This window comes from Astatotilapia calliptera, chromosome 5 (genome assembly GCF_964374335.1).
Source record: "Astatotilapia calliptera chromosome 5, fAstCal68.1, whole genome shotgun sequence".
NCBI classification, from domain to species: Eukaryota; Metazoa; Chordata; class Actinopteri; order Cichliformes; family Cichlidae; genus Astatotilapia; species Astatotilapia calliptera.
In genome coordinates, this window is record NC_137426.1 from 10,905,249 (window position 1) to 10,925,080 (window position 19,832).

The 19,832-nt window shown below is 39.0% G+C and overlaps 1 protein-coding gene across 1 annotated transcript; it reads right to left on the reverse strand.

The window, feature by feature from the left end:
• Positions 1-2,451: 2,451 nt before the first annotated feature.
• On the reverse strand, positions 2,452-19,832 carry cept1b (choline/ethanolamine phosphotransferase 1b). The gene is made up of 10 exons (XM_026167206.2): positions 19,657-19,832; positions 16,556-16,848; positions 13,828-14,002; positions 11,971-12,118; positions 11,750-11,891; positions 8,013-8,097; positions 7,566-7,697; positions 7,027-7,185; positions 5,383-5,508; positions 2,452-3,857 (listed from the first exon to the last, which is right to left on the reverse strand). Exons 2-10 carry the CDS (start codon positions 16,744-16,746, stop codon positions 3,735-3,737), a joined length of 1,281 nt encoding a protein of 426 aa, XP_026022991.1. The 5' UTR covers positions 16,747-16,848; positions 19,657-19,832; the 3' UTR covers positions 2,452-3,734.

Genomic DNA, 19,832 nt, shown 5'->3' on the forward strand with positions numbered 1-19,832 from the left:
GTATTTCTTCAGATCTGTCCCTAACTTATTGAGTAATTCTGTAAACATGCATTATGGAGACAATAAATATTAAAGCACTCCTTTGACATTTATCATCTTGTTCTTACATCACTGTTTAAAACTAAAGGCGCTCTGTGCAATCACCAGTCTTTTCCATGGAAGACCGAAAGGTACAGAAGCAGGCAGGTGAATCCATCACTTTGATGTTCACAGTAAAAAAACACAAGTACAAACCTGGTTCCAGGCTGGAGTATGAAATTTATTCGCAATGGCAGGTGAAGGAGAGATTGTCAGGTGACTTTGTTTACCATCTTAAGAGAACACAGTGTTGTGCACACTGATGAGATACCTGAGCTTGGCAGTCTGACCAACATAACCAACGCACACATTGACAACACGCTGGTCTCTGTACAAAACAATAGAAAACAAACGGGTTTAAGGCAAACCTTTACTGGTAACAATGAGAGATGTGACCTCACATCAGGAACTATATATGTGTTGATGCTGAATCTCTCAGAGTCTCTAGTTACAGTACAAAACTATACAACAGAATACTACACATGCGTATTAGCTCATCATCTCCTACATCAACGATCAGACACCAACTGCAGAATTTAGAAGGATAAAAATGAATATTACTGATAAAATAAATGTGACATTGAGTCAGTACTATTCTTTATTGCACAACGTGCAGAATTTACAACTACAAAATCTGTCAAAAACTAATCAACAAAAAATGGACTCATCAGTGTTCTTCAAGACGCACTTCATCCAAACCGCAAAACCACCTCAGAATTTTCTGAGATTTTAATTTTTCTTTATGCCTTCAAAGCAAAACAGAAATATTAGAGAAATTAAGGTTTTCTCTGTTTATCAACTTAGTTTTACTTTGCCCCAAAACTGAAGCTAGATTCTGATATTGTTAAAATGATTTTATTCTTTACAATTATGAATAAACTTAAAATTAATTTTTTTTGTCTTTACCATATTTTAAATTTTACTTTACCATTGAAAAACACATTGGCATTTCATTATGAAGTGATTAAATCCAGAAATATCTTAAAGCAGTTTACCTACTCATAGCTATTTTCCCTATTTTCTACCATACCAAACTATTTTTATTGCCCAGCATTTTTTACGCAGCAGAAACTTTCAATGTATTTTTTAGAAAACATCCACTGAATATAATTTCATTCTCAAAGTATTGCAAATTTTCTTCTTTCAGCACCTTTATAGTCTATTCTTTCCTCTGCCAGCAGTGTTGCTTTTCAGTATTTATTGTAGTTTTAGTCTCAGTATATTAAAGCTTTTCTTCTACATTAATTTCCCATTTAGTCTAATTATAATATTCACATTTTCTGACAAAAAGGGAATAACAACTTAAAAAATACATTATATGAGCTGTCAAGACTTTAAATATGTGTTCCAACTTTCCCATTTTCCATCACATTATACACAAAACCTTTAAGCACTCTACCCTCACGCAAATGTTTTTCTTTTAACCTTTATTTTCATTAAACCTCTTTACTCAAAATGACTTTATTTGCATGATATAAAAACACAATACACTGAGCCATAATATTTCATCTTAAGGCATTAGAGGACAATGGTTTGTGTGATTTTGGGTGAAGTGGTCCTTTAACACTTGTGTGTAGAAGGCTTTGTTTATATGAATCAATGGCCATCAGTCTCTTTTCATCCAGATAACACCACCACCGCTGCCCTGCACAAGAACTCATCCAGCTGAGACAATGACGCAGCTCGGAGGACAATGTACACTGAGAGCCTCTCAATTCAGTCAACATTTGGCATTGTGGGTCATTTCAAACACGGCGCAGAGGCAAAGCACAGTATCTGCAGATGGGAGTATTCAACAGAAAGTAAATAAAACAGGCACAAAATGTAAAAGCAAGAAGCTAACCCCTGCTGTTAAGGACAAACATGAGCTCCACGTGAATGCAGGCCGTCACTACAGGTCCTCTCCAGCAGCAGCAGCGATAAACACATTCGGTTTGAGGTGTAACAGCATCAGATGACGACGACGATGTGGAGGCAGAGCGACCAGCAGCCACATTTCAAATCAACACATTTTTATTAAGTTTGATCTGACTCAATCAGTCACCACCTTAAAACCCGTGACATCATCAGGTGACCTCACCTCCCGCACACTCACATGCGCACCTGTTCTGCTGAGGCAGGCGTGTGTTTTGGAGGAAACGTGATGTACTGTGCAGGCGGATGGTAACACTGAACACACAGCAGTGATTCAGTAAAGTAGCTGCAACACACGAAGGACCATTTTTCATGTGTATGTTTCATTTTCACATTTTCTGTTATTCAAAACTGTTCTTTGACAAATACAGTGAAAGGGAAATTTAACCGACCTACTAACAAGCATAGTCTATGTCTCAAAGCCAGATAAATCATTAAAAATGAGCTAAACCGTTGCACTACTGGAACACACATGGAGTGCAGTTTTATTTTGACATGCTGCAGGGAATGCATCTAATATAGAGCGCAAAATGCATGTTAATCTGCTTTTCAAAACAATACCAATTTCAACCTGACTTTTTTGCAAAAAGTACACAGGATAAAATGTTTCAGAAAAATAAACAAAAACAAAGAAGCAGGCGGATTATTTTTCTTATCATTGTGGAATTTGACACTTAAAAACAAAACGAATAAACAAAAAACACCAATAAATAAAGCAGAGATCAGTAACAGAGTTGGATGAAATAAGTCTACTGCTTCACTCCACCTGTAGATGTTTTGATCTTTGCTCTCATCAACTGAAAAATGAGAAATTTGAGTTCATTCGTACATGAGGTCAAAAGGAGCTGACGGACCTTTCACTACAGCACACTAAATGACCTTTTGCCTTCGTCCACAGCCCCCTTTACGTTTACAATATAAATAAAAGAAAGCCTATACCCCGTAACAAAAGTACCAACTTCATGATGACTATATTAGCAAAGAGCTTAACAAACAAACCAAACTCTCACCTGAACCTAAATCCAAAGTGCAAATTTAACCAAGAAAGTGGCAGTGAAATAATTTGCAGGCTTGTACAAAAAGGACGTTCTGATTTGCTTTAAACAGAAAAGAAAGAAAGAAAGAGGAAGTAACACTGGCATCAGGTTTCCTCCAAAACCACATTTTGCTGATGTAAAACAGCTGCACTGTTTTTGTGTAGGGGATGGAGTGTCTTTAAAAATCATACACATGAAGGAAGGTTAAATAAATGTGTCAAAATAGGATTTTTAACTTAAAAGAAAGCACAGACAGTGTAACAGTTTGGTATTTACAATAGCAAAAAGGTAAAGTTACAAAAATTATAATCATGAAAAGCAAAGAGAACGATTCGGTTCCTATACATTTTCTTGCACGTGAACAGTTAAAACACGCTGTAAGTTTCTCTCGTTGAGCATACTGAGTAGCACCTGTACTCTCCTGAAATATCTGCTCTTTGCAACCGTAAGTTTGTCAGAAGATTTCTTAGTACTGGAGCAGAAAATGAAACTGGTATAAATGTAATTCTGCACTGGTGAAAAACAGACAATGACAGTAATATTCCAGTATCTTAATATATATTATTTGTCCTGACATTCAGTTGGCAGAAGCACACAGTTTACACCACGTCACCCCCCCTTGCGTCTCTACGTGGAAAACAGAGGGAAGAAAAGGTGAGTGCAGCTAACAGGAAGGGTGCAGAGTCAGTAATGGCCGGCGTGTCCTCAGTGAGGAGCTGAGCCGAGGACTGAACAAGGCTTGATTTTGAAAACAAAAATGTGAAGATGGCAGGCAATCTGGTTGCAAACACTGACACAGTAACGCACCAAGTCAAACAAGGAAAGGATCTGCGGGAGAGAAGGAAACAAGGTCACTCTTTAAAAGCAGAAAAACAGGAGCTTAACACACTGCGGAAACCCACTGATGCCAAGAAAATGAAAACTAGATAGTGATATATGGGCTGGCCAATTAAGACAAGTTTAAGATATTCCAGCATGCGCCCGTACGACCCTTTGATAAATCATGGTAGCACTTTTTATGATAGCTCAGCAGCAGTGTTGTCATAAGGAGAAAACAAGAAGATAATTCAGAACCTGCAACTTATTAAAACTTATTTACCACATAATATGTAAATAATTAAGTAATATCTTGTATCAGCACTGGGTTTAGCTGAGTAATATTACACAGCAAATGTATGGCTATGAAGCAAAACCAACAGGTAACAGTGGTATAACACTGATACTGGTATATTGGCCATGCATACTGTGTGTTGTGACGAATGCTGGGGACATATGGCAGGACTAATTCCAGCATTATAACACAGTAATAGTCTCCTAATATGTTGAAACACCAATCAATACTTTGTCATTATTATGAATTAATACCACTTTAAAGCCAGCATACAAGAAAATTAAATGGACAGATGTTTCCATTTTATTCTAAAAGATTTTAAAGACGATACTCATTACTAATTGGTTTCCTCAAAATCATGCATGTTTCCACACTATCCCCCCAGTTTCTGACACCTTATTAAAAAAAAATAAAAATAAAAAAAATAAAATAAATCACAAACTTCAGTGTAACATTGCTCAGCTAAAACCACTTGATACAAGACGATTAGTTGGCTTTTACTCAAGCATTTAATTGGTAATAACTTAGCATTTATGTGTTATGACCTTCTTGTTTTCACCTTATTAGCCCACTATTACCACATTTTTAAAATTTATTTATTTATTTATTTTTAAACAGAGCTGCAATAACAAATGCAACCAAAATTATAAATATATAAAAAATATCTGCTTGGGTCCATCGGATACAAATCTGTTTCTACTTGTTTTTTTGTCTTGAAGGACAAAATTGGTTTATTTTAAACTGTAAATTTATATATATTTAATTTTACGGACTTACGTTTTGTTTCTAGGGATGATTGAAGTATGCCAGCAATTCATTAAGTGATGTGGTTTGTCCTTGTTAACAAGCATAAATGTTTGGGCTAATTTAGAAATAACATCATTGTTCATTTATAACACTGCCTGGTGGTGCAGGCTGAAGCAGGGTTTTCGCACTGAACACCAATTTCACTTATTGCTTCGTACCTTTACAGGCAACAATGGGCTTCCATACAGCACAGACACCATCAGTATGAAGGTGTAACGATTATGGATTAAACAGCAACAATAACTGACTGAAGGTGACACTGTGACTATCAGAGTAGGAAAAACACAAAGATATAAACACTGAATTCCGGACATGACCCAGCTAAATGGAACACATCCGTCACTCATATTATTAGTTACCTCTGTGATTTTCCAGCTTTTCAAAGTAAAAATGTCATGACCACATTTATCCAAACTTGGCATCGTGCGTACTTACCAGTGCAATCCAGAGCACCAGGTACTCATCAATAAAACTATTGAAATACTGATCCAGGAACAGTAGTCCTGGTCCCAGGAAGGCTAAATCGTGGAGATGCATCTCACTTTTTGTCATATGTGCTACCTGTACACAAAGATCACACACAAACACACACACAGAGTTTCAATTAAACAGTCATCTCTGCAAGGCACTGGAGTTGTTTGAAGTTTCAGTTTTCTACATAAATTGCATCAAACTTCCTCTGCTACAGTTTGATGTGGTGGCCCGCCTAATGAATCTTGCATGCATCTTAAATTATTGGGGAGTTTTCCCACCCCATCTCTGTCCTAATTTTATAAAGTTTAGTCTGTGAACATCTTCAGAGATGCCTCTCATCCAGCATCTCTCCACTTTGAGCAGGAAAGGAAGACAGTTTTAAACATGAGCAGTTCAGAAGTCTCTTCCTGGGGATGTTTAGACTCTTGAATCCCCCCCCCCCCCCCCCCCAAAGATTTATTTATTTTTTACAATAACAGGTTTTAGAATAATTATTTGTGGCATTTGTGAATCTTATTGTGAATCTCTATTTTGAAACCTGTATTTATAACTTTTTGTTATGATGAGCAGTAACAAACATGTTTTTTAATGCCAGCAGAAACTCAAGGTCCAGTAGAAAACCTGGGTGAGAACGAGGAGACAACATGCAAAGTTCACGCCAAAGCCTCCTGCCTGGATCGGAGTCCCTTTTGCTGCTGTTGGCAACAATGTCAGCAACCAATAAATTAAACTGAGAGTCAAATGTTGAGTTTTAATGTTAAGTTTCAACCGTGTGTCGTGATTGTTGATGGAAAGCGGCTGAAAAGCCAACAGTGTAAATTAGAGAAACAAACAATCCTGTTTTTATCCTCCTGCAGTGTCTGCAGTGTTTTGGATGCTGTACCAAAAACCTGGAAGCAGTTTTACTGGTTGGCAGTCTTTGTCCTTACGTACGGCTATGAGCTGTGGGTAGTGACGGAAAGAATTACACACTAAAACAAGTGGTGGAAATTAGCTTCCTCATTGTCTGGGCCCTCAGAGATAAAGGAGTTTGGTTATTTGGGAAAGGCTCAGAGTAGAGCCACTAATCCTCAACACCAAAAGGAGTTAGGTGTGGCGTTTCGACATGTTGAACAGAGAAGAGACACCAGGGCAGAGCCAGGATAGCCTGGAGAGATCATGTCTCTCAGCTGGCTTAGGAAAAATAGCTAAGTTTGTCAGCGTCTATGCTTTTTCAGGAATCCTTTCCCAATAATTATTATTTCATTGATAAGCTGAAGTAAAGCTGAAACAATTAAATATGCACGTTAGCTACCTCATGCATGAGGTTTACAAAGTGAAAAACATAAGCTTTTTTTGGTTTGTTGATGGAACTATTCAAACAGTTTTATCCTACTTTCAGTCTTTATGCTAAGCTAGGCTAATCACACCTTTGATGCTCACAAGTAAAACTTGCAAAATGTTAAAACCCTTCTTGAACACTGAGCATCGTTCATCCTCTCCAGACTATCTTTATGCAGGATATCAGGAATAACAACCGTGAAAAACACAAAGCGCAACCATAATTCAGTAAATATAAACTAATGATGATTATAAAGAGAGGAAAAAAAAGTATGTTTGACTTACAACTAATTTATTGGTGATTTTGGCCGAGACAAAGCCAAATGCCAGGATATAAAGACATGGATGATTTTCAAAGAGCTGGACAGCAGACTTTTTGTATATCATCATCGCCAAAATTATGACTGAACCAATATGTAAGACTGGAGAGAGGACACTGGTTCCCTGCAAGACAAGGGAGGAGAAAAAGACAATTAATATCAGTGGAAACTGACAGAGGAGCTGCTCAGGTACAAAAAACTGTAACACAAACTAAAGCTAGCCTAACAATGCTTTTATTCTGAACGGAAATGAAACTTTATTCTGCTCTTTTTTTACAGATATCCATTAACATAGGTTTCAGCTGTACGTACTCTGCTACATAAGACACAGCCTGCAGATCAAGTTCCCCCCGTGTGTAAATTACCCCTTCATCTGCTATGTAAAAATAGGCTGTCAAGCTGGTCAAAACACTGGGCGGTTCTCATAAGGTACCAGGGCAGAGCTGTGCAGCGCATCAGTCAAAAAGAGGCATTACAAACCAGGACAGGACACTGAGGGCTTACTGCTATCGTGGATCCGTTTTTGCCCACACCTCCTGTGAAAATAACTCTGAAATAATTGGTGCAGGAGAAGATGGCTCCTAACAAAGTGCAGATGGCAGGAATCATTTTCATCTGGATATTTAGGATCGGAATCTGGAATTCGAGACATTGACATGGAAATCTTAGATGCTTTTATGCAACACAAAGTCATCAAAACAAATCCTGATCAGACAGAAAATTTGCATTTTTGTACTTTGAGAGCACATTCACTACACCACCCTCATTTAAACAACCATGACTAATGTTAGAGACTACTAAAAGGCACTTACTTATAACAATTACAGTAAAACAGTTCAAACATGACTGTTAGAGCAGCATTACTGTGAAATGATCAAGTTAAACGTCATGACATTACAGTCTCACTGTCATTGGTTCCAATTTCTTCAGATTAAGATCAATCAGAATTACCAGTGACTGCCAAAAAGCAGATCCTCCCACGGCGGCCAGCAAATACACGATTATAATGAAGATTTGCACCTCAGTCACATCAATGCTGAGTGGGAGGAGAAAGCAGAGAGTTTACGGTGAGGATTAGTGACGTATAACAGCACACAGTCATCCTGCAGCATTCCTCCACAACAAGCTGCCGGACACGGAGCCCGCTCTTCTGCTCGACACGTTTGATTTGGAGGTTAAAAGGTGCGATCAGTAATATTTCACTGGCTCGGTCAACAAAAGGACGAGTTTTGTCAGCAGAGTGAGTCACTCCCCTGATCTCTTTGACTTGAGCAAGTTTACTGCAGGGCAAACTGTGACATGGGTCTAGTAAACGTCACTAGGACATCAGGTTTGATGCATGTAGACAATACCCGAGCAAGGCTGCAGTTCCTCTGCTGCTCGTTTCCACCTTATCTGCTTCTTGCTGTGATCATGGTGACAGCCGAAGTTTGTCTTATATTTTGATTATGAAAACCATCTGATAACATGTTTTCATTTATTATTGGCTCCAAAGCTGACAGTCTGTCTTGGGATATAGAGCACTGTTCGAAAGTCTGAAGCCACCACTCATTCGTTCATGCTTTGCTTCCAAGAAGCCAGATTAAATTTTTTTGTAAGCGATGTTGAGCAGTAATTCTACAAGTTTTCTGAGGGTCTTTCAAAGTTTTTCCTCTTGACATTGGCTGCTTTTTCCATTCATTTTCAGTCAAGTCCTTCCACCTGACCATTTCCAGGACTTTCTTTTATTTGTTTTTTTAAGCTACTGAAGACTGACCTATGAATCATTACAGGATAAAGGCACCCAACTCAAGAGCTAAACCAATGTTTTGTCTACACATAACAGAGACTTTGTGACTAGCAGCCTGTTGCAAAAAGCATGTTATGTTTATACCCAAAGAGCTGTTAGCTGAATAAATTGGCATCTGTCAGCTTGGTGTGCAGTGTGTCTTTAAAGATTTTGAGGAAACTAAACTGAGTACAAAAGACGACGTGGGAAGACTAAAAAAAACAACCCCCCAAAAAAAAAAACCTGTGTAGAGCAGACAGACAGGATCTGAAAGTCATATTCTTAAGAGGCGAAAAAACCCCATTAAAGAGAGATGCATTTGGCGCCTTCAGTTAATACACTCTTATACTGCTTCATTAAAAATAGTCTCAGTGGAAAGGTGGCTGTCAAGCCATTCTTAGACTGACATATACCTAATTACACACGTCATTGGCTGAAAATCAGTGGGAACGGGTCTTAGAGTGATAAGTCCAAGTTTTAAAGTTTTGGTTCATTGCCCATATGTTACGGTTGACATGAAGAGAGAGGTACAACAGAGAGCGTGTACAGCCACTCTGTAAAACCAGGTGGAGGCTCTGTTATGGCCTCTAATCAAAATATTTAGTTTATAAAAATGTAAACGCATAAAGTCCTTCTTAACAAAAGTTTGAAACTAAAATCTTATAAATGTTATATTTAACAGATGAAAGCTAGCTGCCCAATTGCTTCAGCTGATGCTACTCAGAGCCATATTTTACTGACCGCACCTTCAAGCAGAAATGAGTACGAGCTGATCTGACCATGTGACTCCATGCAGGTCAGAGTTCACTGTGGAAGCGGACAACAGCGAGCCATGCAGGCAGCAGCCAGAAAGTTTACCATCACGTTCCACAGGCAGGGACCCACAGTGGCTGTGAGCATCTGTAATCCTGCTAGACAGAGCTGCACCTCTGTTATATCAAATCTACACACAGAACACATCCACATTTACTGCGGGTCACCTGAACTTGTAAATGCTGCGATCTAATGACAAGACTAAACCTCAGGTCTAATTAACTCGCTGCACCTTTTATTAACTTTTTCAAAGCTTTGGACTGAATTCCTGAAAAACCTGTTTATGACTACCTTCCACCACAGATAGAGACAAAGGTCTTCAAAGCAACAGGTACTAATGGTGTGCGGTGATGAGATATTAATCAATTCTTTAACAAACTTTTTTTTTTTTGGGTAACAAAAAAAATTATTTCCCCCAGGGATCAATAAAGTATTCTGATTCTGATTCTCACAGGTTTCAGTATGTAAAGTCAGAAGGTGATTCAAAATGACGACATTCTTTCTATACTAATAGTCCATTCTGCCTAATATGAAGATGCTGGCTTTAAAAATAAATCACATCAAACTAATATTTGTGTTCAAAGAAAAATCAGTGTTTATATTTATACAGAAAGAGTTCAATAAAAGTGAGAGCGCACATAAAGGTCAAGTAAACAACTAGAACTTTTCAGGGTTTTCAATTCTTAAGTCAGTCACCATAAAAATTTTATGTCACCCTCATTTGTAATAAAAATCAGAGATTAATGGCTGACAAACTGAGCAATTTACTACTAATAATAAAAAACTCAGACTAGTTGACTAGTTTAACAGCCAGAAAAACATCTGAAACCTAACAGATTGAATTAAACAGACTCTACAGACTCTATGTGTGTGTTTAAGTACCATTTGAGACTTAACAACATCCTTTGGTAATAAAATCCTATGAATTGTGCGGCCATTTGTGTCGTGCGTAATATTACGCATATAAAATGCCAGAATACACAAAGTGGGGCTAATGCTAGCTGTGCTAACTTCAGCAGCCTTTATTGCTTTCAGTTTAAAATTTTGCATAACTGTAAAATTGGCCTGGCTTCATGGCAAAACATGGAATAGTTACAGAAACTCAAGTAAATCAAGTTCATGGCCATGAGTTGTCCTGTCAGGAAGTAGTGCCTAAACCTAGCAGAGTATTTTTTTTTTTTTTAAATAATTATGAACACCATTAAAACAGCACAAATGTTTTGAGGTAATCGTCTGAACTTTGAACTACTCCAGCCTCCAGATGTGGACATTTATTAATCCTTTAAATCCTACATAGAGCGAGTCTATGTAGATAGACATGACGGAAGAAATGAGACTGACAAAAAATGTAAAATGAAAAAAACAAAACAAAACAAAAAAAACAGAAAAGGAACATTTGCACCCAGAAGTAAGAATCAATAGACCAAAAATGTATTTCATGAACAGCAGTGAGGCTGTGATTGCATATTGCAAAGTGGTTGCATATTTAAACCCCCCCATAAATAAACAGTACTTAGCCTCCCTGTAGATAAACCGATGATATCAATTTCAAAATCCTTCATCACCTTGTTCTCAAGTTATCGTACTCGCAGGATTTTCAGAAAACTTGACCTTAAGGTCGAGGTCACTGAAATTTAAACTCATCCAAGATTTTTAGTAGGTGCACCTACGATATCAATTTGAAGCTCCAGCATCGCCTTGTTCTCGAGTTACATTCACAAATTTACGTCCACCCGCACGATGGGTGGACAACAATACCCCATCAGCCTTTTACGGCTGAGGCGTACAAATAAAATGTTAGCTTACTGAGACACAACCCACGCACAACTGCTCACTGTGGAGATCAGAAGAAATCTGTCATTGTCTTACTTTCCACCACAGATAGAGACAAAGGTCTTCAAAGCAACAGGTACTAATGGTGTGTGGTGATGAGATATTAATCAATTCTTTAACAAACTCAGCACAGTGAAGCATCAGTAAGAACTGCTGTGAAATCAGAAATGAAACAGACTGGTCTTAAGACGACTACGTGTGTTGACAGATAAGAAAAACGGCTGCAAACTGTTCTCTTAAAGAAAAGGAAAATACGCAGTTTTTATTGACTCACATCCCAAAGCGCAGCGTTCCTGACACATATGTTTGCCAGTGTGCACAGTAGAACATAAACATCCCGGCGAAGCAGCAGAAGAACATCCAGTCTGGGTTGGTGCCCAGCTGCGCTGCTATACTGGTTCCCAACACCACAAACACTGCAGAGAAAAAACACACAGATTGTTCACTGAGCTTCAGATTTTCTGAAACACAGAATCAAACAGGATGTAAACTGACCGGTGGAGAGGGAGTCACAGCCGTGGTCAAACAGCTCACCCAGCGGAGAGCTGCTGTTAGTGCGTCTGGCCTGCTTCCCGTCGATGGCGTCCAACGACTGGTAGATAAACAGACCCACCGCGCACAACAGGTATGCCCAGAGAGGAGCCTGGAGCAAAAAACACAAATAATCACATGAAGAAGAGGTCACTCTATGGTGATGCTCACGAACAGGTGCGGTCTAAGGCAAATTTTACATGCCGTGGCTGGTGGAGGATTGGGCAGCATGAACATGATGGTTTCTTTCACCTCATTAACATACATAAACACAGAGACTGCAATTGTTAGGGTTGTGCCAACACCTTTCATAATGAGTACTGTGGTGCTGGTGAAAGAGGAACTGGGTGGGGAGTTTAGTTCCTACTATGAAGTAAAGGCTTCAGTGTGAGGCCTTGTTCACATACAATGATGAATGAATGATGTAGATTAATTAAGTGAGTGGAAATGAACGGAGATCATCTGAACAGTCATTAAAATTTTTTGCCTTTAGGCTTGTAGTTGTAGTAACTCATCCAGCTCAGTCTATTATTACATGTGTGTAAAATGCCTCACTTGTCGCTCTCATTCAAGTCTTTACAGACAAACGCACTCAAATCAGAATCAGAATAATTTATTAAACCTTAAGGAAACTGGAGAAACAAAAGCACCTGTGCAGTTTCTAATGTAACAGCAGACAGAAATACTCTCACTTTTTCCCCCCTCATTGTGAGATTTGATATTTTAATGTAGCTGAAACACCCACAGATGACAAAAGCAGCAGCAACATGTCAGTGCTGGCTGCAAGAACGTCAGTTGCCTTTTTACTCCCCTCTGTCACCCAAATAAATATCACCAGATTAAAAAAAATATATACGGTAGCTGAAGTAATTAAAGAAGCTCTCATATATTTGAGTCCTAAGAGCTCACATATGAAAGTCAACAGTTTTTGTTGGAGGTTGAAGGTAGTTCTAAAGGAAAATCACTGGTATTCAGGTATGTGGACTCTCCAGACCAACCAGGATGTTTTCAGTGGAAATTAAATACAGTTACAGTCCAATGGGTTAGCATTACAAAGACTAAAAGATCATTACAAAGCTGTCTACATGGATATAAGCCAGAGCAAGTGACATGTCTTTATGATTTGATTCATTCATCCTGACTCTTTGTCAACAAATTAAGTCAGCTCAAAGTGACTTTATTCAAAACATGCATTTAATACTTATTAGCCTGTTTAATAAGATTGATATTGATAACCATTTATAACTTCCACAAAAAAAATGAAATCGTGACCAAGCAGCAACCTCAGCATCTGAACAGCAAAGTTAACACCAAGAACAAAAAAGACTGCAGTCCCTCTAATGGCCACTTGAGGCTGACCCTCAAACTTCATCAACCCCATAGATTCCCATGTTAAAATGTCCAACTTTATAGAATTAATAAGCACATTTATATTATTTTTCTGTTGTTTTTTTTGAAAGTTCTCTCCATCCTGTGTTCAATTAACATCATTTCTGCCTCCAAAAAAGCAACACTGAGGCTTAAATGTGCACAAACACACAGACAACACCACAGTGCCAATGTTTTTCTTTTATATACCAATCTAAAAGCATCTTTACCAACACTGCTTTCAATCATGAGTTAACTGATGATTTTCTTATTACACTTTTCTTTCTCCGAGCTCTTCTGATGCTTCACATTAAAAGCCTTCCAGCAGCTTCTATGACCTAATCTTACCACTTTCATATCTGGTTATGTTTTAATATAAAACACTGACAGAAAATAACAATAACAGTAGCGCTGTAGCTATGGACCTCATCCTCTTTAAGATTATCGGCTAACCTGCTCAGTGGCAGTTGGGCAGTAGTAGACGAGCACGAGGGTGGTGAAGAGGTTGGTGGCCAGGCCAATGATGGTGATGAGATTGGGTGCAATCCAGGAAGGGACACGTCCTACCAGCCATTCCCAGTAGCGCTGCATTAAAGGCTCCAGCAGGGAGCGTCCAGCACTGCTGTACCTGCAGGGATGGGCAACAGGTGGCAGCAGTTGAGATACAGAGGAGCGACAGATATGAATGTTTACCGACTTTTACGAGGGCTTGACAATTATTAACTGTGTTTAAATATATCTCACCAAGCTGTAGAAACAGAATTACAGCTAGAGTTTCTTGAGTTTGTGAGCTGCAATGAAGAGTTATCATCAAAGTACTCAATGAAGGTTAATGTTCCAATCAGCACGAGAACAAAACACAAAAATCTCATCCAGACAAATGGGACGCTACATTATATGGCTTATGGTTGATCTAAAACATTTTGCTTTAGTACATAGGTGTTTCGTCAAATACATGAATATTTGTTACAATTTTACATTAGTCTCGGACGGTTAAAAGTTGGAAGATTTGTTCCTCTCAAAGGTTCACAAACTTTTTCTTGCAAAGATTTCTGTTTTAATTACTTAAAATGTCTTGTGATCTTCATCTCATTCACAGTTACAGACACAAAACAGAGGATACAAAAATATTTATGAACTGAAACAGTTTTCCAGTGAGGACTTGTCCGTAAGTCCTCCTCGTGCTTGTTTAAGTCTCATTAGCAGCTTGTGGGAATACTTCAAGTTTGGTGCTGCTAAAGGAGGTTCTGTGAGTTATAAACTGAAGGGTTCACCTACTTTTCTCAGCTTGTGCTCTAAATTATAACTAAATACATTCTAAAAAGACTTAAAAGTACAATTTCATTTCTATAGTACCTTTCAGACAAACATAACAAAAACCCTTCATAGGTAAATACCATAGACATCAAATAGCATCATTAAAAACTTTAAACCAATAACCATAAGTCCTCTGAATTCAGAGGTGGCTAGTGGCCAGTCCTTTAAATGTTAAAATGTTTAAGCTGTTTTCAGATTTAATAATAGAAACAGAACTGAAGAAGCTTCTCGGATGAGAGGTGAAACGTCTTCAAGCAACTTAAAGAAGTCCAGACACTTTTCTTTGTAAGCTCCTTTGACTACGATGACCTGGATGACTGAGAACCTTCACAGACAATAAAAACATTACCTTAAACTCCATTTGGATGGATTTTTAATGTTCTTAATCACGTCACTGCAAGAAATTCCAGCACCGTGTCACCTCCTACACATTTTAGATAACACACTGTGGCTGCTTCTTTAAGACTGCTATTATATGTGTAAATCCAGTTAACAGTATCATTAGCCAATTTATCTTAACACCCTAATTTAACATCTTAAAAATAAATAAAATCCCAGCTGCTTAGGCCCAAGAGGGGATCAATTTCACCCCATCGAGCTTGTAACATCCTGATGGAAACACTAAAGATGATAATGAAGATGTCGGTTTTGCTAGCTCATTAGTCTCAGACAAGACTAATGGCTTCAAAATAACAGTTCACCAGAACTCTGTGGTTAAACTCAAACAATGTTGTTAACTTATTTGGATTAAGTTCTTAAATTCAAACAAGTACTTTTGTTGAACTTTTTTTTAATTTTGAAATGACTTCCGTTTTAATTAGGAAGAATATGTTTTCACTTCTGATGCATTATTTGACCTTAAATTAAACTGAAAGTGATAATAAGGTTTTTGACTCAACTCGAGGTGTGACTCAACCCGACCGGTGAGTCTGAGAGGGAAACACGAAGAAGGGAAGGGAAAAAAAAAACTTAGCACAAGCTGCTACAGGCCTGATCTGTTAACAGTAACATAGCTCGTCAATCCTGACATACCAGCAGTTTTTTTCCTAAACCAATCATAATAACTACGTATATCTGTTATCCATTAATGTAACACTATTTTTGAATAACATATTTCAATAATAGAGAGCGCTAGCACAAATCTTGACAAATATAAGCTTAAGTCACAAATTTTCCTGGAGGAATCGGGTTTAATTTAGGAGGTATTGTATCTGAGTGGCTGTGGGAATCATTTCATTTTTTTTTTTTTCACGTTGAAACAAGTCTGTGAGAACACTTGGTGCAGGCAAGTCGTGTTTCATGCTGTGGAGACCACAAACACAGACCTGAAGCTAAAGTCTCTACAGAAAATTATTACAATTTGAGTCACTATGCTAGCTATAAATATGAACTGGAAACTGATATTGTAGACAAGGGCTGAGGACTCAGCTCCATTCTCTTCAGACTGTTAAAAGGCAACCTGTGAAGTTAAAAAACGCTGCCACACTTTTTTAATATTTGGTGTAGAGGAGCATCTCGTGACTCAGTGTCAGCCCTCTTCTGACTGGGTGCCCCTCACAAAAGGATTTGAACACTGCACCTGTGTGCATGAGATGATCATATTATGACTACACCCTCTGTTTGAAATCATACACAGCCAAGAGTAGAACAAAAAACTGAGCATGTGCTTTTAGCTCACAGGGATTGCTGTAGAAACGCTCACCTCCTTATTTGAAATCTTTTCTCGTTTTTAATACAAGCATCCAGTAATGCAACAGTACACATTTGACATAAAATAGATTTCCCACATGTCACTGTCTTTTCACTCCACTTACTAACACTTTGTTTTCCTGAGTTCAGCATACACAGCAGAAACCTGCATTACCTGTGCTCCTCCAGTCTCTTGAGTTGGTGTCGAGACAGGGGGGGTGAGGGCAACTCAATCAGCCTGCGCAGGACTCCAGGGGACAGCCAGCAGGTTGCCTCCATGCCCATGCCGTGCCCGGGGTCTTTGTCCCGGCTAAGGCCTCGGCGAGTACGCAGACCCCCCCCTTGCTGCTGCCCCGTGGCGCTCATGAAGCCCTGCTTCCTGCTGGTCTGGTCCCTGATGGCTCTACCTCTGCCACTGCCACTGCCCTGTCCGAGGGGCTAAAGATCCACAGTGAGGCCGGATGATGCCTAAGAAGAAAAACCCAACATCATAAAACTGCCCTGTGGAAATATCTCAGCAAAAAGAAAAAAGAATGCAGCTCCTAAAATCCCAAAAACCAATTTCAGAGGCTACAACTAAAAATTATTATTATTTTATAATTATTTTATAATTATTCTTCTAGGCTACTTGTTATACATCAATGTTAAATCTGGTGCTTAAGAACTTTCTCTAACAAATCCTTCAATTGGAAAAGCTAAAACTTGAAAACAGCTAAAAGTTAAAAAAAAACATACTTTTTTTTAACTAAAATTAAAAAAAACAAATTCACTTCACTAATACCAAGAGCCACATGGGAATACTGCATGACCAACTGCAACTGTTATTGATGGCATAGATTTTTTTTTTCCTGCTTGAATAATTTTAGTGAACATTTACCTATTTTAGGCAAATGAAACACTTACTATGCCCTAGTTTTAGCATAAAGTCAGACAAAGGCTCCTGCAAAGTGAGCTGTCAAAAGCCTAAACAACCAACCTCCCAAATACCTCTATAGCCCTGTTGCACTATGGAAATGTGGATGCAATACTCTTGAAAGTGAAAGTGCAATGCAGATATCTGCAGCTCCTGTAACACCCACATAGACATGCTCAAGACTGGTTAAAGAATGCAAGTCTGATGCCATGTTTAACCACTGCTAAGGCAACAAGTGGAAATGCATCAGTATAATAAAGGAGGGTTTGCGCCCCCTCCCCATGATCCTGTCTCTGTCAGATGAGTGGGCACGATGACAAAAAGCTCTTTTACACTTCACCCATTTCTGTTATTCGTGTTTTATAAACCTAGATTAATTACCACAAAGCCAAATAGGCTCATGTATTATTGTTTTAAAAATACCGGGGTAAAGTTTAAAATGTGACAGCAGATGTTTGGGTTAATCAGCTGATCAATTATATCGATGTACAATCAACGTTAACTGACAGTTTCAATATGGAGAAAAGAGCCATTAGCAGATCAATAGAGACAAAACTCTGACTAAGTCTCTGTGATGCAGGCCCTGAATGCTAATGCTGATAGCACAAGTTCACAGCAAGACTGCAGGTTTTAGGCAACGGACATGGTGGAGCAGCAGCAGCAGCACTAACATAACCAGACTGGACTTCCAGGGAAGTTAACTGCACGCTGTTACATCACATGTGAAGAAAAAAGGTGCACAATTATGGATTCAACATTTTCCTAGTACATACAGACTATTTAACACTTCTGTCAGTGCTAGACAAAGAAAATTTTCCTTTTTGCAAATATTCAGGATGTTATAAAAATTAACTAAGAACAGCAGAGATGCCTCAACAGCCTGTCAGGCATCTCTGTGCCCACTGAATTTAAACTGCCTGCGAGTTGTTGGTTTGGCGAAAAAACACACTTTTAAATGTGGCTTTGTTTAGACTCCTTAAGGTTTATATTTTTTTGCTTTACAGTACAAGCAGTGCTTTTACATGGAAAAAAAAACTTATATAAGCGTATATGTAATAGATGCCATAGTTGTAAGTTTCCTTGTGTCTTTGCAGGAGCAGATAGATGAGCCCATAACTATGATAATCTGTCTGAGCTTTTAAAAAAACAAACAAACCTAGGAACGACCTAAAGCATGGATTTGGAGAGTTGTTCCTCCCCTACTCTAATGTATAAGCCCATCCATCCATCACCACTTGTTAGGAGTTAGGTGATAGAGGCTGCAGCCTAAGCAAAGAAACCTAGACCTCAGTCTCACACAACAAGACATTGCTAGCTTTACTGGCCCTGAACACCAAAGTGTTATCCCAGTAGGACATGCCCAGAAGACCTTAGCTTCCTCCTTTCGATGTGTAGAGTAATGGCTCTTCTTTGAGTCCCTCCCAAATGACCAAAATTCTCACCCAGCCACCCTTTGGAGAAATCTCATTCCCACCACTTGTATCTATCTCATTCTTTCAGCTGGAGCTTGTTCTCAACCAGGAAAGAGTGGAGTTCCCACTCCAGGTCAGGGATGAACTGCTGCCCCCAGTGAATGAGTTTAAGTATCTTGGGGTCTTATACAGATATATATAGAAAATGCACACTGACAAGACATCCACATGACGACGTCATCCGGAACATGACTCTCTGTATTGAGCTTGAAAAGACACTCCTGCAAAGAGCCACCCAGTTACAATCATAGGTGGATGTGAGTAATCAGCTTAATTATGCTCCCCATAATATTCTGAGATTAAAGGCAAGTTAAGACTCGTAACTGGGACAACAGGGCACATCTAAATTTCTGTAGTAACAGAGAAGGCCCATGTGTTGCTGATGACAGGACCCAGAGCAAAGAAGACGATGAAGAAAGATTAAATCAATAACGCAATATTTATTGAGACATTACTGACACTGACAGGAGTTAGTTCGCCAGCGGTTGGCTGCCGGTCATTAACCTCGTCTACGTTTCTAAACTACTTCTTGTGACTGTCACTTGAGCTGCTGACGAAGCTCGGAGGGCACCAAACAACCTGCTTCTTGAAACCTAGCACACTTGCTGTTAGCTCAGTCCCCATCAGTTAGCGTGTGCATTAGCTGGACTATCTGCAACGTTAGCGCAGCGAACGGCTACGGAACACTCATGTCAGGGTGGCATTATAAATTTACACGCTTGCAGCAAGTTTATTGACTCTTTTTCATACTTATTTTGCTAAAGGCACCGGTGCATACTCAGCATATTGCTCAGATCAGACGGAAACTCATGGACCTCCCGTGGTGACTGCGGCTAGCCTAGCTAGCTAACCCAGACTGCTGGCAGGATGCTGAACGTAATGCCGACTGACCTGAGCGATTAAAGGACGAGAGTCGCGGACAGTCCAAGGGCCAGGTGGGAGTGTTTGAAGTCGACAGACAGCACCTTTCTGTCCTCGGTTAGCTTTGTGATTTCCTCTCTATGACTTGGAGTATCAAAACAAGCGTCTGCATCTGTAAGGTGGATCACCACGACCGGTGTCACTGT

Coding starts and splice junctions, on each gene's coding strand:
- cept1b (XM_026167206.2), bottom strand. CDS start 16,746: ATGAGCGCCACGGGGCAGCAGCAAGGGGGGGGTCTGCGTACTCGCCGA. Junction 12,119..13,827: donor GCCCAACTGCCACTGAGCAG/GTTAGCCGATAA, acceptor TTTTTGCTCCAG/GCTCCTCTCTGGGCATACCT. Junction 8,098..11,749: donor GGAACGCTGCGCTTTGGGAT/GTGAGTCAATAA, acceptor CCTCCCACTCAG/CATTGATGTGACTGAGGTGC.